Source organism: Ursus arctos, unplaced genomic scaffold (assembly GCF_023065955.2).
Source record: "Ursus arctos isolate Adak ecotype North America unplaced genomic scaffold, UrsArc2.0 scaffold_8, whole genome shotgun sequence".
Classification (NCBI taxonomy): Eukaryota; Metazoa; Chordata; class Mammalia; order Carnivora; family Ursidae; genus Ursus; species Ursus arctos.
The window spans coordinates 62,628,078-62,652,317 of record NW_026623100.1 but is presented as its reverse complement, the minus strand read 5'-3'; the positions used below and the strand labels follow the sequence as shown (position 1 = coordinate 62,652,317).

The 24,240-nt window shown below is 42.2% G+C and overlaps 1 protein-coding gene across 1 annotated transcript in view; it reads right to left on the bottom strand.

Moving 5' to 3' along the window:
• Positions 1-24,240, bottom strand: part of ALK (ALK receptor tyrosine kinase) — a 655,077-nt gene that overhangs the window by 423,335 nt on the left and 207,502 nt on the right. Inside the window, exon 3 of the mRNA XM_044379628.3 lies at positions 21,261-21,425. Coding sequence (XP_044235563.2) covers positions 21,261-21,425 — 165 coding nt within the window. The remainder of the gene's footprint in view (positions 1-21,260; positions 21,426-24,240) is intronic.

Below are 24,240 nucleotides of genomic sequence, written 5' to 3'. Positions count from 1 at the left end.
TGACAGGGACTATGCAGGCTAAGGGCATGATGATGAGAATAGGTGGGACTCTTGACTAAAGCGATTACATCCACCTCATCATTCTGAACTAGAGTTCCAGTTCACTTGGGACCACATGATATTGTCTGCATCCATACAGCTTCTCTTGGGACCCAGAAGGAGGATATACCTGGGACTCAAAACCAGGTAGACTTGCTGGCTGTTACAGGATTTTTTCATTAAAGCACACAGATAAGCTATACTATGAATTTCACTCACGTAAGAGCAGCCTCCTCTTCTTCCTGAGAAGTAATGAAATAATTAAATAGAACTGACCCCTGACCTGAACCTCCCTGCCCCGCATCTCCCCACTATGATGCATCGCCGTTTCTCATTCCCTTCTGCTGTCTTGCCACCATGCTGAAGTTCACGCAACAGTGCTCATCTCTAGGCCATTTTCAATTAATTTCCTGAGTAAAATTTCATGAGACACTATCAAACCTTTTGCTAAAATAAAGATATATTACATCTACTCTATTCCCTTAGTCTACTAATCAAAAAAGCAATCAACTTTGTCTGGCATGATTTGTTCTTTTAAAACCCATAATGCTTATTGCTCATAATTCCATTATCCTAGATAGTATTTTTTTCCTCTTAATATTTGTTCCACCATTTTAACAGGAATTGAATTACTAGATGGTCGTTTCTAGGATTCCTTTTTCCACGACTGCTTTGAAAGTTTGCTACCTAATTTGATACTATCAACAGAATGGTATTTTCTTATTCTGGCAAATTACAGAGCAATAGGAAAGGGGCTGCCAGGAGTCACTTATGTCCTTGCTTCTTCTACAGGCTCCGTCACCTTCCTGAACCATTTCATACCATTATCTACTCTCCAAAGTCTCCCATAACAGGAAAGTCCGAGACGTCTTTTGATAACGGACTCAGTGATTCACAACCTTATGCTCAGGAAGCACTTCCTATCTGCTCATCTGAAGGACAATGGTAAGATGGAGAAGGCACAGATCTGAATTCAAATCCTAAACATGCCATTTACCAGCTGTATGACTTTAAGTAAGTCACACTATTTCTTTTTTTTTTAATGGAAAGCAAATAGGAATTTTTAAATAAAAACAATTTAAAATATTTATTTTCTTTAGTTTTTAATTACAAAAGAAATATGTGAAAAAAATTCTACTGATAAAAAAGTGTATTCTCCCTTTGGCTCTCTAACCAAAATTCCACTCTCCAGAAGTAAGTGGTGATCATAGTTTGATCTATTTGCTTCCAGAATATTTTCCACATCTAAATAAATACATACAAACCAAAATAAGGCCATAACATGCAAAGTGTCTTACAACCTACATTTTTCATTTGACTATATATCAATAGCTTTCCTCGTCAGTACATAAATCTACGAATCTACCTAAAATTCTTTCATAATAAGTATGTATTACTTTTGTAACTAAATACTAGTTAATTTGGCCAGTCCCTGCTCATGGACATTTAGAGTAGTTTGCATTTTTTTCTCTATTCCAAACAATGCCAATAATAATCATGTTTAAACATTAATGCAAATCAAGAGAGAGAAGGAGTGAGAACTGTAAGACTGTGAAAGTTGCCCCCTAAAGACAGACTGCTTCTCCCACTTGCTCTCCCCCAGGGACACAGTGACACCCCATCCCTCTGGATGAAGAGATGGCCCAGACGAGCACCTTTCACTCACCCAGTATGATTTTTCTAAAACGTCCTTGGACACTGAGTGCCCTGAGGCAAGTTCCTCACCTTCTCCAGAGCTCAGCTTGTTCATTTGTGAAACAGTAATAACTTTCTTTTTTAGCTTTTATTTAAATTCCCATTAGTTAACACACAGTGTAATATGAGTTTCAGGTATACAATATAGTGACTCGACACTTCCATACATCACTTGGTGCTCCTCACAAGTGCCCTCCTTCATCCCCATCACCTGTTCCACCCGTCTCCCCACCAACGTCCCCTCTGGTGATCATCAGTGTGTTCTCAATAGTTAAGAGTCTGTTTTTAGGTTTGCCTCTCTTTCCCTCCCTCTTTTTCCCCCCTTTGATCATGTTTTGTTTCTTAAATTCCACATGTAAGTTAAATCATATGGTATTTGTCTTTCTCTGACTTATTTTGCTTGGCATAATACTCTCTAGCTCCATTCACATTGTTGCAAATGGCAAGATTTCATTCTTTTTGATGGCTGAGTAATATCCCATTTACACACACACACACACACACACACACACACACACACACATATGACATCTTCTTTAGCCATTCATCTGTTGATGGACATTTGGGCTGTTACCATAATTTGGCTATTGTAGAAAGGCTGTTATAAACATCAGGGTGCATGTGCCCCTTCAAATCAATATTTATGATCATAGCTGTCATTGCCATTTACTGAGTACTTACTACATGCCAAAAACTGCCAAAGAGAGGTATCGTGCATTATCTTAATTCTCACTAAATCCCTTGACAGATGATATGACTCTCAAGTTTAATTGGGCTTTAATCATTACTAAATTGTATTATTTACATATTCTGGATACAAGTCCTTTATATGATATATGATTGCAAATATTTTCTCCCAGTCTGTGGTTTGTTCTTTCATTTTCTCAATGATGTTTTTCAGCAGAAAAGTTTAGAGTTTTAATGAGATCCAATTTATCAATTCTTCTTTTATTGATCGTGATTTTAGTATCATATCTAAGAACTATTTTCTCAACCAAAGTCACAAAGATTTTCTCCTGCATTTTTTTTCTAGAAACTGTATAGTTTTAGCTCTTACATTTAGGTTATGACTCATTTGGAGTTAATTTTTTGTATACAGTGTGAAGTATGGGTCTAAGTTTACTTTTTTGTATATGGATATCCAATTATCCCAGCACTATTTGCTGAAATACAATCTTTTCCCCCATTGAATTCTAGGCACCTTTGTTAAAAATCAACTGCTCATAAATGTAAGGATTTATTTCTGTATTCTCCATTCTGTTCCACTGATGTATATGCCTTTCCTTGCCCCAATATTACACCATGTTTCTTAATTTGGCTTTATACTAAGTTCTAAAATCAGATAGAAGTCCTCCAAATTTTTCCTTTTTTTCCCCCTCCTTTAAAAATTGCCTTATCTATTCTGGGTCCTTTGCATTTTTACATCAATTTTAGGCTACCAAAAAAGAAAAAGAAAAAAAAAGAAGAGGCTGTTGAGACTTTGACAGGGATTGCATTGACTTTACAGATCAATTTGGTAAGAAATGCCATCTCAACACTACTGAGTTTTTCAAACCATGAAAATCTAGTGTCTCTCTTTTTGATTATACTATTCTTGATATCTTTCAGCAATATTCTGTAATTTTTAGTGTGCAAGACTGGCCCTTCCTTTGTTAAATTTAGTCCTGAGTGTTTTCTTCTTTTTGATGCTCTTGTCATTTGAATTGTTTTCTTAATTCCCTTCTGAAAATTTTATTTTTGTTTGTTGTTATACAATAAATATAATTGATTTTTTATATTGATTTTGTATCCTGTAATCTTGCTAAATTCATGTATTTGTTCTATTACTTCTTGGGGTTTTTTTGTTAATTCTTTTGGGTTTTTCAAATAAAATATTATGTTATCTGCTAATAAAGAAAATTACACTTTTTCCTTTTCAAGCTGTATACCTTTCATTTCTCCCTCCATCCCTCTCCCTTTTCCTCCCTTCATTCATCTTTCTCTTTTTCTTTTCGTTATTGTTACTGGCTAGGTGCAATGTTGAACAGAAATAATGAAAGCAGGCATCCTTACCTTGTTCCCAATCTTGGGGGAAAGCTTTCAGTCTTTTACCACATATGTTGTTAGGTATGGCTTTTCCCATCGATACTGTTTACCAGGTTTAGGAAATTCCCCTTTTTCCTTATTTGTAGAGAGATTTTATCATGAATGGATATTGGATTTTATCAAATGCCTTTTCTGTGTCTACTGAGGTGGTCAAAGGATTTATGTCTTTTATCCTATATTATTAATATAGTGTAGGTATTGTACTTATTGATTGCTTTGTGGATATTAAGCTAACTTTGTATTCCTGGATAAATTCCAATTGATCACAGCGTCATCCTCTTCATTTGTTGCCGAATTTTGTTTGCTAATGTTTTGTTCTGGACTTCGGTATCTATGGTCATGAGGGATATTGATAAATGGCTTTCTTTCCTTGTGATGTCTTATTCTGGCTTTAGTTTCAGGGAAAAGTCAGTGGCCTCAGAGAATGAGTTGGGGTGTACATTCCTCTATTTTCTGAAAGACTATATGAAGAATTAGTATTATTCGTTCTTTAAATATTTGATAGAATTCACCAGTGAAGACATCTGGGTTTGAGCTTTTCTTTGTGGGAAGATTTTTAATTACAAATTCAAGCTATTTGCTTGTTATAGGTCTGTCAAATTATTCTATTCCTTCCTTTTAGATTTAGTTCTGGTAATCTGTATCTTTCTAAGAATTCGTCCATTTTATCTAAGTTGTCTAATTTATTGGCAAAAACATACCTATAGTATTTCTTCATAATCATTTCATTTCTTTGGGGTCAGCAGTGACGTTCCCTTTTTCATTCCTGATTTTGGTTGTGTCTACTCTCTTTATTCCCCCTTGGTTCATCTAGTTAAAGGTCTGCCAATCTTGTGGATCTTTTCCAAGAACCAACTTTTGGTTTCACTGATTCACACTATTGTTTTCTATTTTCCGTTTCATTGATTTCTGCTCTAATCTTTCTTTTCTTTTGCATGTTTTGGGTTTTCATTTTTTTTTAAATTTCTTAAAATGGAAGCTTAGGTTACAAATTTGAGACTTTTCTTCTTTTCTACTATGGGCATTTAAAGCTGTACATTTCTCTCTAAGCATTTTTTTTTAGTTTTATCACATAAGTTTTAATATGTTTCATTTTAAATTTTTGTTTGGTTAAGCTATTTCTTTCTCTCCTCTCCCCCCCTTTTCCTTCCTCCCTTCCTCCCTCCCTTTCCTTCCTTCCTTTCTTCCTTCCTTCCTTTCTCTCTTTTCTTCTTTTTTAAAAGTAGGCTCCATGTCCACATGGGGCTTGAACTCACCCTGAGCTGAAGACCTGAGCTGAGATCAAAAGTCAGATGCTTAACTGACTAAGCCACCCAGGCACCCCATGGTTAAACTATTTTCTAATTTTCCTTGTGGTTTTTTCTTTTATACCTGTATTATTTAATTTCATAATATTTGTGGGTTCCCCAGATTTCTTTCTGTTGTCAACTTCTAAGGTATTCCATTGTGGTCAGAGAACATATTTTGTATGGATTTCAATCCTTGTAAGTTCACAGAGACTTGTTCTATGGCCTAGTAGATAGTCTTCTTAGAAAGTTCTCTATGCACTTGAAAGGAATGTGTATTCTATAGTCTTTGGGTAGAATGTCATGTGTCTGTGAGTTAAGTTGGTTCATAGTATTGTTCGAGTCTTCCATATCCTTTTCTGTTTAATTGTTCTACTCATTATTGGGAGGGGGTTATTGAAATCTCGAACTACAATTATTAAATTATCTGTTTTTCTTTCAGTTGTGACAGTTTTGCTTTCATGTGTTTTGAGGCTCTGTTGTTAGATGCATATATATTTATAATTGTTATATATTCCTGATAACTTGACTCTTTAATCATTATAAAATGTCCCTCTTTTCCTTAGTAATATTTCTTTTTTAAAAATATTTTATTTATTTATTTGACAGAGAGAGAGAGGGAAAGAGAGAGCACAAGCAGTGGGAGCAGCAGAGGCAGAGGGAGAAGCAGAGTCTCCGCTGAGCAGGCACCCCCTGCCCTGCCCCCCGCTGAAGCGGGGCTCAATCCCAGGACCCTGGGATCAGCCCTGAGCTGAAGGCAGACACTTAACTGACTGAACCACCCAGGTGGCCCACCTTAGTAATATTTCTTGTCTTAATGTCCATTTGTCTGATATTAATATAGCTATTCTCTTACGGTTACTGTTTGCATGGTATCTCTTTTTCTATCCTTTTACTTTTAACCTATTTGTGTCTTTGAATCTAAGGTGTACATCTTATAAAAAGCATACAGTTAGATCTTGTTTTTTATTTGTATGATGATCACTTCCTTTTGATTGAATGCTTGGACTATTTACATTTAATATAACTAGTGATTTGGTTGGATTTATATTGTCTTTTGATATTTGTTTTTTATATGTCTCCTGTTTTTTGGTTCCTCTATTCCTTCCTGACTGCATATTTCAGTGTATCATTTAAAAACTTCTGTTAATTATTTTTATGTTTTTGGAATCATTTTCTTAGTGATTGCTCCATGTTATATGCATCTGAATTTATCACAATCTTCAGATTAATACTAACCTAATCCCAATAAAATATAGAGACTTTGCTCCAATACAGCTCCATCCCATTTTCTACCCTTTGAGCTATTATTGTCATATATATTGCATCTCTCTCTATGTCAACCGAAAAATATAGCTTTGTAATTGTGCATTTATAAAATATGTCTTTCAGGGATGCTAACAAAAGAAATGAGAAAAAAACATATTTATTGACTATTTTATATTAACCCACATACCATTTCTACTGTTCTTCATTTCTTCCTATGGATAAAAGTTATCTCCTGTTTTGACTTCATTTCAGCCTGAAGAACTTACTTTAATATTTATAGAAAGGCAGGTTAGCTGGCAACTTTGGATTTTAATTTTCTCCCCTCAAGATTTCTGTTGGTTCTTTTGTTGTTGCTGTTTGGCTTTTCTTAAGTCAGTTTCTTTGTTTAATACCTTGGCTGAGCTACCTCTGAGAAATCTATCTTCCCCACAATGTGTGACTGCAGATGTCTCTGTTCAGTTTTGTTGTTGTTGCTCTTGTTGTTGTTGTCGTTGTTTTAGCGTTCTTGCTTTTTTCCTTTTTCTTTTTTTTATTTAAATTCAATTAGCCGACATATAGTACATCATTATTTTTTGACGTAGTGTTCAATGATTCATTAGCTGTGGGTTCTTGCTTTTAATTTTAAGCCTGGCTTCCTATGCTTCATCCATGTATAGCTTAGTGGTCTGCAAATATTCAGACAGACGATGTGCTCAAACACCTTGAACCAGCAAAACTTCTGTCTTTTGCCAGTAAGTCTGTGTGTGGATAAGGGGGTGCATTCAATGCTCAGGATGCTGATGTGTCTTCTGCATGTATGTACAGTCTCAGGGTTAGCTAGAAGGCTAGCTTGGATCTTTTCCCATATCCACTGGGAATACACATAGTCTCTATCATGAATATGCCTGCCCCGACCATGATCGAGCCTCAGGCTAGCTGCATCACAGATTATCACTTTCACCTACAGTACTGCTCCAGACCTAGTGAGCCACCTCCCACTGCAGCATGGAAGTTGTTGGTCTTCATGGTGTGAGGACCTTCTTTGTGAGGACCTCTGTTTAGACAGAGTTGGGTACACAGTAGAAGCATCAGGTCAGAATGCCATAGATTCCCACTGTTCTTACTTGGGTCTTATCTGCAGCCATACTCTGCAGAGAAGACACAAGTTCATCAGTTTCTTAAGCACAAATGCTTCTCAGACTGTTATATTCATTTGGTCAATTTTTCAGAGCATCCAAATGGTTGTTTTGTCAATTTTGTCCATCTTTATAGTTGCTCTTGGGAAAAGAATTTGCCAGTCTCTTCACTTGGCCATGGCTGGAAGTCCTGCCTTACCTTACTTCTTTGAGACTAATTTTATTAGTCTGAAACATGGATGATCATGTTTCTGAAACTATTGTATGGGGTTATTGTGCGAGTCATATAAGGCAATGCATGATAAGTGCTTGGCATAAAGTAAGCCCTTGATAAACACTAACAGGGTCATTATACACAGTTGGGTGATTTCTGCCCTGCCCAAATGTGTTGAGTGAGGGGACAAGTGGGGCTGAAATTCAGCTCGTGTTCTCTTCTCAAGCTATGAGTTCTATAACTCACTGCATCTATCCAGAGGAGGAATCTTTTCCTAATTCCTTCAACCAGAGAAGGCAAGTTTTGTCTAATTCGCACAGAAATGCCATATAGTCTAGCTGGTCCCTGAATATTGATTCCTGTTGCCTTTCCTTCCCTCAATTCTAGACCTTCTAAGTGAAGGCCAACTCCTTTACCTTGAGCTAGCCCAATAAATAATGCTCACACAAAAGCTCCTTATCAATCTCATGTCCTTCCATTGTTTCTCTTCTATTTTCACATCTTTTTTTCTTTCCCCTTTTCAGAGTAAATGGGCTTAATGACTTTACTCATGCATTTATGGAAGCATGAATTAAAAATAAGTTGTGGACTGCTGCTGCTGTTGGTGGGGATGCTGGGAAGCGTACTGCTAATTAGATTTCTTGCAGAAACTCAATTTCTAAATCCCCCTGAACGACCTAGGACTCCTTCGGGATCCTTCTTTCACTCCATCTAGGCATCTAGTTCCCTTCTGAAGGACACTGATTTCTTGTCTTGACTTTGACCCCAGGGATAAAGAAGCCAATTGGTTCAGCTTATTTTTCTAGTATGTGAGGTTTTTATTTTATTTCTTCATGGAGCAGAGGACTTCAAGAATTTGTCTAACTTTATTTCTCTAGCAAGCAGTGCTTCTCAAATTTGTCCTTACATGTGTGTCATGCAAAAGCCCAACATGTCCGGATCTGTCTTTATTGGTAGGTGAAGCCTGCTTCCGGTCCATGTGCCAGCCAAGCCTGCTGATCCTGCCTACTCTGCTTCCAAAGTTGTAGATGATGCGAAGGATTCATTTAGCTTTTGAGAAGAAAGAGAGGTTGAGAACAGAAGAGGAACATTAAACACAGGGATAGGAGAGAGAGGGGAAAACAAGAGACAAAAAATAAGAGAAAGGAATGAAGCATTCATGTGGGAGCTAGACAATTGTGAGTGACCTCTGGAGGGTTGCCAAGTCAAAAGAATTGAGACTCTGACCTTCTCCAAAATCCTCATTTTGAAAGCATTAATTATTTCTATTGCTCTTTTTAAAAAATTCTCAATGTTCTTGATCTAACTTATAGTTAGACTCTAAATAGTATAATCTGTGTTAAAAGCTTGGACGCGGGAGGGATAGCAGCAACTGCGCTGAGCCCTCTCACACTCAGCTCCCTGAGTACACATGGCTACGGAACAGAGTACTTTTGGGTATAAACACATAATGTTAATAAAGGAAGAAAAAATAATTCTTAGGAGGGGGTATATAATCCCCTGAACGATATCTTTTTGCTATTACTATTATTAGTTTCAGGGGTAGAATTTAGTGCCTCATCAGTTGCATATAACACCCAGTGCTCATTCAATCAAGTGCCCTCCTTAATGCCCATCACCCAATTACCCCATCCCCCCACCCTCCACCCCTCCAGCAGCCCTCAGTTTGCTCCCTGGAGTTAAAAGCAATGACTGATACCTTAATGATACTTTATGGTTGTGTAGCCTAAGCAATACTACAGATGAGGGTATTAAAAAGGAGCATCTTATGCCATTGTTGCACAAGTGAATTTAATGTCTATCTACTTTATGAGAAGACCAGTCCCATTTTAGGCACTCTCAGTTTTGACCAGTCTCCTTTCATTTACAAGGAATAAATCATTCCTTATTGCCAGCATAATACCTCAAATGCCCTTTCTATTGCTTCCAGTATGGAGAACGCTGATCACATCAGAGAGAAGACAGTTGCCAAAGAGAATACAACTGCAGGTCAGGGCACTCCCTAACAGAGACACAGGGAGCTGCCACACTGTGTGTGCCTGCAACCAGTTTCATTAACAAAATAAACCTGGTATCAAGCATATTTCCAAATAATAACAGCTTCCATGAAAATCAACTAAGAAAGACCTGGTACCCAACAAGTGTGTTTTGATCAAGCATGACTGGCAATGAGTACAAAGAATCCTAGAGCAAGAAGTAGAGAGAATCAAAAGAGATCATCCTGCTTCAGCTGAGAATAACTTGGATTACTATGGTAGCCACCCACCTTAAAGATTCTTAACAATCCTTTAGTGGGGAAAACTGGACCCTGAGATCTGAGCCCTGATGTATTCTGCAGAATTTGCTGCAGTTCCATTTGCAAATGTGCGTGATTATGTAATCACTGGAGAGGGCTCAGTCATTCACAGCAAATTCATTTTCATGTCCCAAAAGTCCTGGGTTTAAAAATACCCCTAGAGATGTTGTACTTGGATACCTGGGATGAATAGCCTCCTGTCTTTTAGGGTCAAGACTCTTAAAGCAAGACAGAGCAGGACCCTTTATTTCCGGCTGCATGGCTGGGATAACTATCGCCAGACGGGGCTATATGTTACTTTACTATGCCATTTTCCTGTTTACAGAGTGGTCTCTCACGCATTATTTCCATTGATTTTTTTTATAACAAATCAGGAAACACGGCCACAGTGGTATAATGACCTCCAGATCTCTCTTCAACTTACATTGAACCAGTCTTTCTCCATCTTGAATGAGTAAAGATTATCTTTCCACTCTAAGTAGAATTACACTGTAGTTATCCCCATTCAAGAGAATTTTATTTTATTCCTCTTTGCACGGTCCTGGCTTTCCTTCAATTCTTTTCAAGCATAAATTCAGAGCGGTTCATGACTTTTCTGAAGCAGAGCCCATATTTCTTTAAGATGTGTCTTATCTGAACCATTTGATATATAGAAATCAGTGAGGCTAAAAACTCTACTAATAAAAGGTTCTTAATAAGAGGAAATCAGGAAGTCAGAAAGACAGGTTTCCATACTCTTAGAGATTATCTAGTCCTACCCACTCAATTCACTAGTTGAAAAACAGAGGCCTGGGTTCGCTTGTTAGCCAAGGCAGACCCACCGCTCCTGACTCCCAGCACAGTGCTCCTTCCATTTCTAAAGGGCGGCACTGGTTGCAGTAACCTGATTCCACCTTCTCGCACTAATCGCATCACCACATAGCCTGGACGGCAAGCTTCGTGCTGTGCCTGCCTGAGGCAGCTCTCCTCGCTCTGGCCATCTGCGAGAAGACAGAGGAGAGAGTGGGCTTCCCAAGACCCCTCCGAAGATGCTGCCTTTCATCAGACACCGCAGCGGATGGAACTGGTTGTGTCACAGAACAGAGCGCATCTCCCCAGTATCACTGGCATGTGGTCAATGCCACCAGCTGAACGTACCGCCAGACCTTTAATGAGAGTGAGTCCCACATAGAAGTAGGCCCTGGGCACGTATTGCATGGTGCACTGGGTGTTATAAGCAACTAATGAATCATCGAGCTTTACATCGGAAACCAGGGATGTACTGTATGGTGACTAACATAATATAATAAAAAAACATTAAAAAAAAAAAAAGAAGTAGGCCCTGGGAAACACTGTGTTTTAGGAAGAGTTTGGCACAATGGAAATATGAGCTTTGACATTCAAAAACTGGAATTCAAACTCTGGCTCTGCCATATACCAGCTTTGTAGACTTGAGCAACTTACTTCATTTCTCTAAGATTCCATCTGTGGGTCCAGAAACAGTTAATGAATGTCTATTTTATACTGGGCCTTGGGCCAGGCTCTTGGGACATCACAGTGAATGAGAGAGACCTAGTTTCCTCTCTTCGAAGCTCACTATTTAGCCTCAGGTGACCAGCCTCTATGTTTAGTCACACTAACAATACCCATCTCACCATGTTTGGAGAATCAAGTGTGATCATGGATGAAAAAGCACTTTGCAGACTGCAGCTCTTGCCGGCTGCATCTGGGACAGAGCCAAGGGCCAGTCCCTGAGCTGCAGGAGCTCACCACGGGCCCTGCAGCTGTGGCTTCACTGCCTCCTCAGCCAGTCACACAGGAGCATCGCAAACACTGTCCTGGGCAATATCACAGCTTCCTTCCATGAGCGAGCTGGCCTCACCCCTCCATTTGGAAAAATGAACCTCTCCAGGCTCCTGCCTCGGGCGCCCTCAGTCCTTCTTACCCACAGGAGCCAGACTCGTAGAACTTCTGCCACTTTTAGCAGCTACTTCCAGCCTCAGCTCCTGCTGCTGCCATTTCTTTTTTTTTTTTCTTTTTTATTTATTTATTTTATTATGATATGTTAGTCACCATACAGTACATCATTAGTTTTTGATGTAGTGTTCCATGGTTCATTGTTTGTGTATAACACCCAGTGCTCCATGCAATACATGCCCTCCTTAATACCCCTTTCTGTCCCATTTCCGGTGCACAGAGATGTCTGCTCTGTTCCCAGTGGAGGGGGGCAGTTTACAGACTGCCCTCCCAGTGATAACTCACCGCACAGCTTCTACGGCATCTATAAGGAAGTGTGTTTCCAAGGCCCATTCAGTCCTCGGAGCCCTGCCCTTCCTAGAATCGTACCCCAGGACCATCACTTTTCCTCCAAACTTGGTTAAGACCAGCTATGTTAGTTTCTTATTGCTGCTGTAACAAATTACCGGAAACTCGGTGGCTTAAAATAATCCACATTTATTATCCTACAATTCTGGAGGCCAGAAGTCTAATGGGTTGGTGAGCTGCCTTCCTTCTAGATGAGATTCAAGGGAGGGTACATTTTATTGCCTTTTCCAGCTTCTAGAAGCTGCTTGCGTTCCTTCTCTAGTGGCCTCTTCCTCCACCTTCAGTGCCAGTCACTGCTATACTGCCGCCTTGGATGGAATTATGCCCCCCTTGATTTGCGACGTTCTCCCCAACTTAGATTTTAATCTGCAGTGCCCTGCATTCAGTAGGGGACCTACCAATTGTTGGCTTAAGAAATGAAGAAATACATGATTCAAAAAATTAATAAAATTGAAAAATCGATACACCTTAGCACATAGTGATCGTCACATCTCTGTCTCTCTCTGGCCTCTGCTTCCATCATCACATCTGCTGACTCTGACCCTCTTGCCTCCCTTTTTCATATATAAGGAACCCTGTGATTCAATTAGGCCCACGCTTATAATCCAGAATAATCTCATCTGCAAAGTCCCTTTTGCCCTCTAAGGTAACATATTCACAGATTCTGGGAATTAGGACTCCTTTGGGTGGTCATAATTTTATTTGTCACACTAGCCCTAAGTCCTATGCTGGGAATACGCCTCAGGATCAGCAGCCTCAAGGAGCTAACCTGACAAATTCATCTATGCTAATGGGTGCAGGAACCTCTCTTTCTTCCCTCCACGGTGCCACACAAGTTTCTAGAGTCAATGCTCCCATCTTGATGCCATGGTCCAAAGAATGACTTGAGCCGCGGAGCTGTATAGCTTCCAGAAGCCATAGCTAAATTTGGGGGGATGGGTATATCTCCTGGGTCTGGGGGGGATATCCGTGGCTCACGGATTTGTACCAGACGCATGGCCATAATTTGCAGTGGATATGCTTACCCTCAGACTCATATCAGAACAGGAAGAGTCTTAGTGACAGTCTAGTCTAAGACCTTTACCTTACAGATGAAGAACCCAAGGGCCTAGAGGTAAAGGGAAACCCTTTATAACAGAGCTGGGCTGGAGAGCCCTCCTCCCTCCAATGCCTGTCGTTCTTTCTTACTCCACATGCCCTGTGGGCAAGGTTATTAAGCTCAGGTAAGGAAAGGCAGAATCTTCCCCAGACAACCACAGTCCATTTCTTCCCAGTGAAGGTTCCCTTAGAAGGCAGAGGTAACACCGTGGGAGAGACTGGTTCTGATGGAGAGGACTTCACAGACACCCTGCAAGTATTCTGGCTCATTAAGGCAAGTCCCTCCAGAGTGCGAGTGCTGCCAGCTTGGCACCAGAATCTCATTAAAATGAAAGAATCAAAGCCACAGCTTGTTGAAGGGTTTGCTCCAGGGTCAGGATTCAAGGCCCAGTGACCTCTTTGTTCAGGAGATAAGGGACACATTTCTGCAAATCACACCAGAGAACTCACGTGGCCTCTCATGAGGAGTTCCAGAAAAGGGGCAGGGATAAGAGGCTACCAACACCGCCCTCACCCAGCAACCTTACTACGATGAGAAGTTGGCTCAAATGAAGGGCAGGACCATCCAGAACCCTTCTGATATGTCCGAAGGGGCAAGAATTCAATTGAAATAGAGCATACCACTCCTGCTTACAAAACTGCACTCGGTCACTGGGTACATTCTTGAACTTGATGCACATCTGGTGCCCCCAGTTACCCTTTCCCACCCTTCAAGGACAAGTCAAGCAGAAAGAGGGTGGTGTGGGGGTGCTCTGGGTTTGTGGGCCAATATGAATGTACGGCTCCCAGGCAGGCAGGAAAGCCACCTGCTTGTCCGTCTACTGGTCCATCCCGCCAGAGTCAGCAGTGCGTTGCTGTGGCAGAAAACAGTTAACATGTTTTTTTTCCTTCCCCCCAAAAATCTAAAATAATTCAACAGAACACAGCCTCAAATGAGAATTTTTGATCCTCTTGTATTAAAAAAATAATAACATGTTTTATCTTACTATAAAAGCAACGCATGTTAATGGACTCGTGTGAAAAATACCAAAGCACAAAGAAAAAATATAAAATCATTGAGAATTCAGTCATCTAGAAATAACTTCTACCACTATGCTGGTTTATATATAGACTTTTCTCCTTATGTACATATGTTTTCTCTTCTGCAAAATAAGTTCTATCACACAAATTATTCAACCTGGTTTTAAAAATTCTAATAATGGGCGTTGAATACTTTCCCATCTCATTAAATATTTTTACATACCATCAATGGAATGGCAGCATGATATTTAGGGGTACTGTATTTTATTTAACTAACTCCTTATTGTTTGAGTATTTAAATAATTTCCAGTTTTTCACCATCATAAACAACACTACCAAGATAGCTCTTTAGATAAGCCAGTAGGAAACATTTTATTGCGACCCTGTTCCTTAAGTCTGTCATAGTCTATAGAGAAAGGTATCACTTCTGATTCTTGAGGGTTGAGTTTGTATTGTTAGTAGCACTCAGCCTAGAAAGTGATTTCCTTCTTCTCTAAACCAAGTAGAATCTGAGAAAAGAGACTAAATGGTCTTTGAAACTTATGAGTCAGAGAGACCACAAGAGCTAGACTTGTCTAGCTTGAATATATTGAATATATCGTATGTGCTGAATATATACATAGTAGGGGTGCATGTCAGGAATATTTTACTGATGAGGCATATGATAAAGTTTAGAGACTGTTGCCTTAGAACAGTAATTCATGGTAGACAGAGAAAGCAGCATAGGAAGGAAGCTCTCGGGGACTGGAGCCCAAGAACACTTTGCATAAACAGTCCCCATTTGGATCATCCTGTTTGAACCAAATGAAAAGAAAAAAAGATTGTTCTGTCCCAGAGGATCTGTGTGTGTGTGTGTGTGTGTGTGCGCGCGCATCTGTCATTCCCATTGTATTTTTCTTCTTTCCCAGTTTGCCTTTCTCTCCTGACTGCTCTCTCAGCATCAACACCCTAAGCCAAAGGTCTTTGCTAAAGGCTGCTTATACAAAGTGAGGTGAGCAATTACTGACGCTCCCATGAACCAGATCGCCTTAAAGGTGACCACTAAACCCTGTGCGCAGGAAGCAGCTGACTTTAAGCACACGTTAGCACATCTCGCCTCTGCGACCGTGCAAGCCGGGGACCAGAAGGGTGCTTCCAGGGTGTGCTGTCCATGTTACTCCAGCTCTAGAGCTCCTCCCACCTCGATCTCACTGACAGCGTGTCCTGCCATCTCCTCCCTGCCCTCACCTACGGGACTTGCTCTCTGGAAAGAGCTGTAAACCCACTCACATGTAGGGATCCCCCACTGAAGAGGCTAATTTATGAGGTCCCATTTGGTCAGCCAATAAAGCCTGAGAGCAGAAATGGGCTAACGATGAGTTGCACTGGGTGAAGGAGGAAGTGCTAGGCAGACTTTCATCACTCCAGTTGCCTGTCAACACCACAAAGGGTTAAGGGCAGAGTATGAGACTTACAGCCAGCTCAGTCCACCAGCTGCAGCCCCCAGTGACGACAAGTGCAAAGGGCAATGTATGCCGAGAGAGACTGCCCATCAAGGTTGGGCCTGCAGCTCAAAATGTGGCCCAGTTTCCAGGTTCCCGCTACTCCTGGGATGGAGTCAATCTGTGAAGTGTTCAAGAATCTTTTAAGGACAATGCAAATCCCTAAGGCAGGTGAAGGAATTAAAGGAAAAGAGGAGAAATGCTGGCATTTATCTGGGCTCCTCTGAAATCACCTAACCTAACTTCCAGAAGGGTCTAGGAACTCATAAGTACAGGAAGAGACACACAGGATCCACATGCCAATCCACACACGTGGGGAGAAAAATCAATGTGTAGTAGGTTGAATCAGGTTCCCAAAAGACATGTCCGAGTCCTAATCCCTGGTACTTGTGAAAGTGATCTCATTTGGAAACAAGGTCTTTGCAAATGTAATCAAGGATCTTGAGATGAGATCATGTTGCATTTAAGGTGGGGCCCCAAATCCAGTGACATGCGTCACTATAGAAGACAGATCTGAGACTCAGGAGAGTGCCATGTGCAGTTGGAGGCAGGGAAAGGAGCACTGAGATACCAGCAGCCACCAGAACCTCGGCAACCAGGCAAGGAATGTATACTCCTGCAGTCTCTAGAAAGTACCAACGCTGGTCACACCTTGATTTCAGACTGCTAGCTTCTGGAACTGGGTTAAATCAATTTATGTTGTTTTAAGCCACCCAGCTTGTGTCTATTTGTTACAGCAGCTACAAGAAACTAACGCACAAGAGTACAGCAGGAGCGGTCAGACCAAAAGGCTGAACAGCCCCATGCTGGCATGACAGTGCCCTTGTTATCTGTGGCTGCATCATTAGCCATTCCAGAACTCTAGGACAATTCTTCTCAGCCTTCTGAAAACCAGCCATCTTCTTGTGTGTGTGCCAGAATAGCTAACATACAGTGTTCCATTAGTGTACAGGTGTACAATATAGTAATTCAACAGGCGTACAGTATAATGATTCAACACTTCATGCAACACCCTGTGCTCATCACAGCAAGTGCCCTCCTTCATTCCCATCACCTGTTTAATCCATTGCCCCATCTACCTCCCCTCCGGTGACCAGCAGTGTGTTCTCTATAGTCAAGAGTTTGTTTCTTGGTTTGTTTCTCTCTCTTTTATTTTCCTTTGCTTGTTTGTTTTGTTTCTTAAATTCCACATATGAGTAAAATCATATGGCTGGAGAGTATAATGCTAAGTCAATAAGTCAGTCAGAGAATGACAAAAACCGAACCAAAACAAAGCCTTGAGAATCAGTTCTCTGGAAGAGAACCGAGCTGATACAGGAAGGGGGTCAGCCTCTCCCAGCTGACTCTTCTCCCATGCTTCCTGGGTATGCATATGACTGAGGGGTTGTGAAGGGGGTTGGGTGGGTGAAGCTGCTAATGTGTTTTCCATCTGAAAGCCAGGGTTCATGCCAGAGACTAAGATCTTGTCTTGCTGGAAAAGAAAAACGTGACTACATTCCAAAAGACCGGAAGTAGTAGATGTCAAACATGCCCCTGGCTCTACTTAAAAAGTCATAGAATGCCTCAATCTGATGATTCCTCAAGATTTTATTAATTTATAATATTGTGTTCCATCAAGATCATCACTTTTTATTATCTTGCTGCTCTGAATTGTATCTTCCTTATTATTCTCAGTTACAGGGGCTATAAATTAAAATCATTCAGAATTTATACTCTTACAGTTCATTATCTATGATTGGTATTATCTCACTGCCTTTTTCTGGTCTTTCTATATCCCCTGACAAGAAATATTGCAATGGAGTCTAAATACCACCCAACCAATAAATGTTGAGTTTTAAGAAATCTCTATTGACTACACTACCCTAAAGGGCACCCCATTACTCCTTCTTATCTCCAGCACCAGCATCCTTTCTGCCAAAATGCAGAGAAAGTGAGATTCCAGAGAGTTGGCTGTTAGGACTGAGATGTAGGTCTTGCTTTGGCGCTATGCAAATTGGGAATGTCATTTTCTCTCCCTTCACCTTCACCTCTTTCCCTGATGGTCAAGAAACATTAAGATACATCAGGCTGCCTCATGAGGAGCAGCTCTACTTCAGAGAACTGGTAGGTATATAATTAGCTGAAGCAAAAAGCAATGAGCAGCCCATTACTAGAAGTTGTGAGCACCTGTAAGTGATATTCTGGAAGTGTCCCTATAAAGGCTGGGAGGCTAGTCCCTCGTTTCTAAGGCATATCAATGAGTATAGGTCCCTCCATCAGACCCCAGGGAAAATCAACGCCAGTTTCTGACAGTGATGAGATTCCCTCAAGTTGTGTTTGGATGTGTTTGTTCATTAAAGAACTTGATGAAGTGGACTGGGGTATCTATGGTGGCTGTTCACATCATCATTCTTAGTGATGCGACATGCTACCATGCTAGGAAGAGTGTTTTGGAGACAGATGGAAGCTGGCAGTACTCACTAAAACATGACTACTCCAACCCTGACTGATTTAACTAATGGGAAAAGGTTTGTATTCAGTGCAGGTATTGGCCTTTGGGACCCAGCTTTATAAAAACATAAAGGCGCAGATCTATTTCCACCCTTAGAAATACTGAGGAGTGAGTGTTCATTTTTTAATTCCCTCCTGTTCTTCTTCCTTTTGTTTCTCTCCTAGTACTCAGGGTAACATGCAGATGCCAGAGATCACAAGATAGCAGATCAAGGAGGAGAAACAGGTCAGAGAGTGGCAATGCACAATCTATTGGCGCTCTTCTAAAAATTGCTTACAAATTTTAAAAGCAACAACTTTCAAATGTATACAGTCTGACTCCTACAAAGTCCGAGAACAACTGCTACTTGTCCCTCTCCCCGATCTCACAATTCAATAGTCATCAAATAAAAAACCTACAAGGACCAAAAGTGCAGGTTCTACCAGGGCACTTCTAGAGGCTGGGGATAAGGCTCTGGAGCACTCCTAGGGATGGGGGAATGGGAGTAAGTCTGAAAGGAGGTCTGCACCAAGAGTATAACAAACCCAGCTCTGCCTACCTGAGAAGTTTCTACAAACAAACAAATAAAAACAAAACAAAACAAAACAAAAACAAAACAAAAAGGAGGGAGAGAAGAGTCACATGGAAAGTAAAGCTCCGAAGCTATACTGGATTGCGTCCGCCAGCTGGATAAAAATGGCCAAGTCTGACAATATCAGGGACTGGGTGAGGAGGTAACGTCCTGGGGAGGAATACTGACACCTCACTAGTGGGGGTATGACTTAGTGCCACCACTTGGGAAAACAGGTCGGCACTATCTATCGAAATGGAAGCTGCGCCCCATGACCCAGCGATCCCGCTCCTCCTCTCTGCACTAGGGAAACTCTTGGACAGGCACCTGCAGCAAGAGGCTTTGCAAAAATGCTTACAGGAGTGCTGTTGGTAACAGCAAAACCACAGAAACAACCCAAGTGTCTAAGGACAGTAGGAGAGATAAATTGTGGTATTTTCCTGCAGTGATTGAAAACCCAGAGAACCACAGCTATGTGCATCAAAATGGACAAATCACAAAACAACAACACTATCTCATTTATGCAATAGGTTACAAACCTAATCGATACATTGTTTGGGGCTCCATACAGAAGTGGTAAGGCCACAAGGAAAAGCAAATGAACGATGAACGCAAAATAGGACAGCGGTTACCTCTGAGGAAAGGGAGAGATTCTGGATCTAGGAAGGCAACAGAAGAGGCTGTAAATGGACTGACAACATTCGAATCCTTACACTTGGTGCTGAGAGCACAAGTGTTGATCTCACTGTACTCGTTAATCCATGCACACACGTTTACTTTGTTGCACACACTAGATTTTACAATAAAATTTTAAAATAAATAGGTTACCAGGTTCCACCTCAGATCCTTCGAATCAGAATCTCAGGCTGTGGGATCTAGGCAGTACTTTGTATAAGTTCTCCAGAAGATTCAGATGGGCTATAGGGTTAAGAGCCACTTACTTACACACAACCCCACGACCCCCACCCTGGGCAACAGACATCGGCATCCAGGTGAAAGCAGCTTAAAATATAAATCAAGGTCAAGCAATTTCAAAAGAGTCATAAAAACAGAAAAAAAGGTCAGCCTGGGAGAGCAGGTAGGAAGGAAAAGCGTCTCCCAGTTCAGGGTCTGAGGCCGCGATAGCAGCCTGAGGGCATCAGCTATTTCTGTGCCACTTCCAACCTCCCCCAGAACTTAATTGAGCTCTGTCCCCATTAGAGTCACAGTAGCATGAGCCTGAGATAATTGCCCCCGACCTGGGCCCAGGGTAGGCTCTTGCCGTAACTTTTGCTGCAAAGACAGAAACACGATGTGGTAGAAAGTGTCCTCGTCTAGCTCTCATCACAGCCGACATCCACACCTGGACCAGCATGGACAAGCTGTGTGATCTTTAGCAAGTCACATCCCCTCTCTGAGCCCCCGCCGTCTCATCTGGCCTGCCTCTCTCACAACACTGGATTCCAATGAGACCGTGTAGGTGTAAGGGCTTTGCAAAATGAAAAGTATGACACCGAATGTTTGGTAAGTCCATCACCATGCTAGAGGTTATTTCTTCCTACAAGTCAGAAACATAGGCTGTTGATTCTGGATAAGTCGAGTTTTCTGGGTCCAAGGAACGTGGAGTTCTAAGATTAGCCACAGTGAGACCTGAAGGCGGGACTAGGACTTAGTGCCTCCACCTCCCTCTAAAAACTCAGCAAATACTTAACAAGTACCCACAATTTATCCCGCCCTATCTTCTCCAGTCCCTAATAATTCAGAAAGAGATGCTCATTAATAGCTCAGGACTACCGGAAGCACCTTGCAAAGCTACAACGCAGCCTGAATATTCATTAACGGCTTTGAAACTAACATTTAACCCAGTTATACCTTCCAAATTAGAAATGCCAGACTTAGCAAGTAAAAAGGCAGGACCCCCAATACATTTGAATTTTTAAATATAATTAGAAATTAGAATAACTTTTAAAGTGTAAGTATCCCCCAACGATTGCATGAGATATACTTATACCAAGAAACCACTTATTGTTCACCGGAAACTCCAATTTAACTGGGTGTTTGTATTTTACCTGGCAACTCTATTCACTGACAAACAGATCAGCACTTTCTCCTACATCTGCATGAAAGAGAGTCATAAGATCCTATTTTCTTCTCTTGGTTAGAGAGTAAAGTGCCGGCTTGATCCTTGCACCCTAGGCAAGGCACAGGTATTAGAAGCAGGTTTCAAAAGAAACAGGTGAGAGCACAGCCAGGGGAACCTCAAACCTGCAAACAGAAATGGACATCCAAGCCCCACCCTGGCCTGGCCGGGACACTCTGTGGTGGCGTCTACCCTTACCTCGGGGCATCTCCTTGGAGTGCTCTGTCTCCGGCCCATCCAACAGGTCCATCTGGGAGGCCTCCTCAGAGGGGACGCGGCGCCAGGACCAGCTCTGGTTGCCAAGGTCGTGAAGGGGCGGGGAGTACTCCAGCTCGCAGGGGAAATCGAAGCTGCACTCCAGGCCTGCAAGGACAGCCAGCGGTCAGTGGGGCAAACTGTCTCCCCAAGGGGACCCTCCAGCCCCACCCCTCCATTCCAGGAAGGCGGCCTTCATCTCATCCACAACCCTCACTCTAGCCAGGTGGCCAGCAGTCAGGTTCACAGCTGGCTCGGCTCCATATGACTAAAAAGGGGACTGAGAGAGGAAAAAGGGATTCCTTGTATAATTCAGGTTAAGGGGGTATCTTCAGAGAAGGCAGGTGAAAAGAGAGCTAACTGGCAGGAGCTGGAGAAGTTCTGCGTCCTGTAAGGTTGCCTGGGGACAGGAGAGGGCTGGAGGCCACATGGCCGGATGATGGCTTTGCAGCCGGAGAGGTCAGCCTCTAAGTCTGGGTTGACTCCAGGCAAAAAAAATCAGGCTGTGTGGTCTCAAATTTCCTCATCTGTACATTGGGGATGAAAACGCCTACCTCCAGGGATTGCTGTAAGAGCTGGTAGGATAACGTGTGTCCGAATACATGAGCCTGTCGACAGCAGATGCTCAGGGGAAAAATCCTGGCCAGGTTCTGCCCTGCCTGACAAGAGAATGCCAAGGGGAACTCAGGCCTTACTCACAGCCTGTCTGCCAGGCAACCATCTACCCTTTGGACCCCTTCACACGAGAGGGTCACGGCTAGGACAGCTAGTCCGCGCTCATTCTCTCTTGGGGAGGGGGTGGGCAAGGACCCTGGGGAAGGGGAGAGAGAGAGGGAGGAAGCAGCAAGAAGCTGTTTCCTGGGACTTTTTACGACCTTTGACCAGGCAACTTGTGTCTAAACCATTTCATATTTGCCCTACTTTTAAGATACACTCACCTTCTCCTTCCCCTTCCTCGGTGTGCATTACCCAAAGTGGCCGAAATGCTCTGCACCCAGTAGGCACCCAACGCTCACTGACGGGTAAGTGAAATGTGTATCAAAGTGCAAATTATAACCTACCTTTTACTTCACTGTCTCCCCTCAGCCATGGGGATGTGAAGAAAGGGAGAATGTGACGTGAGGACAGACTACTGGACTAGCAGATGGGGACTTTGGTTGGTGTCAGGCTTGGACAGTCTCTTCGCACGTGTGGCACTTGGTGCCCTCGGCTGCAAACAGGGGTTTAGACCAGGTGACGGGGAAAACAAATGCCCAGTGAGGCCTGGGTTCCAACTCCAGCTCTGCCACTGATGTGCCTGTTCCCTTGAACAAGATACTTGACCTCTCTGGGCCTCAAGTCCCTCAATTACAAAATGAGACCTAGGCTAGATGTTCTCTAAAGCTCCTTCCTGATTTGACTTTTTTAAAATTCCTAAGTCCTGGTTCTCAGAAGGGTTATAGCACGTGTGATGAATCAGTCTGTGTGGTGGTGCTAATGGGTGCTAGCTTCCAATGACCATTTTCCATTTAACAGCTGCTTCTGGGGCTACTGCTACCTTGACCTCCAAGAGGAGCCAGGTGTTGGGAATTTCCGACCACAGAGGAGAAGTGGGGTCAACTCCAGTGCAGGCAGCCGGCCATCACCGGATGGTCCCCTAGTCACACACGTAGGCAGCTAAGCCCTTATCCCAGAGTGGGAGTAAAATAATTCCCATTGACACGAGCCAAACTCAGTTCAGGTGGGTAGGTGGGGGGGGTGAATCCCTCAATTACACTTCTATTAAGTATCTTTCTGCTTCTCGGCCTATCGAGATTTATGTACCAGCTGCTCTCCACGAGCCACCATCTTTCTGGTCCTAAGGTTAATACCACTCGCCCTTTCACAATGCAGACGATTCACCTTTATAATGGCAAGCTCAAATGCGCAGAGCTAGCCTTGTTTGAGTTGACATGCCACTTGCTGCCTACATAAATTTTATCAGCTTTGAAGACTTTCTACCCTCCCTTGGGGGCTGAGCTGCTGCCGTGTCCATGAATCGTAGGCTGCCTTACTCTTCAAGACTTACTTGCCAGCCACCTGGTTTTGATTGCAGAATGCAAGGAGAAAAATGATCCAATGTTTTGTACTTTCTAGCACAACAATTATCCTTATAATGAAAAGTGGAGCCACTAACCTTGGCCCTTCTGAAGAGGGTCAAAAGGACCCATCCATATTAGCTAATGATCAAGTCAAAAGATGAGAGAGAAAGGTATTGGCTGTCCCCATCCCACACCGACAACTACTGGTGACTTTCCCAAAGCTTCCATGTCTGTGGCCCATCCTCGATCTTGATTTTTCTCCTTTGTTTAAAATCATCCTATTTCTATTTGGGACAGAGGTGTGGCATGCAAGGTCAGACACTGTCTGGTGCATATCAGACAAACAGACCACAGAATCCCAGCATCAAGCATCATCTATCGTGGGATCTTTGACTCTGAACAGTTGGAGAACCGGCCGTGTTCGGACCAAACCCAGCCTCATGATACAAGCTAGGCACGTGCTCCAATTACCAAACGGGTTCATTTTGAAATTCTTGCTCCGAGGCAGTCTCCCTTTAGCTGTCAAAGCCACACTCTTTGACTTTAAATAGAAAGGGAGTTAACATTACTGTTCATTGTGGGTGAAACCGAATTGGGCTTTCCTACATTCCAATTTAATTTCCCATAAAATACCAAGATAGGTTTCTTTCTCCTGCGCTAGCCCCAGTGCCTTTCAAGCAGTAACACCTGGGACTCATCATCTCTAAAAACACCAGGTTAAGGATCATTTTCCTTGGGCCTGTTCTGAGGTTGCAGACCTAGAATGCTTCTTGCATCTTTCTCCTCAAGCCTCCTCTGACCCAGTCCTTGTAGGACAGAGCCTGCAGAGTCTGTTTTACAGACAGGACTTGAAGGGATCCAGG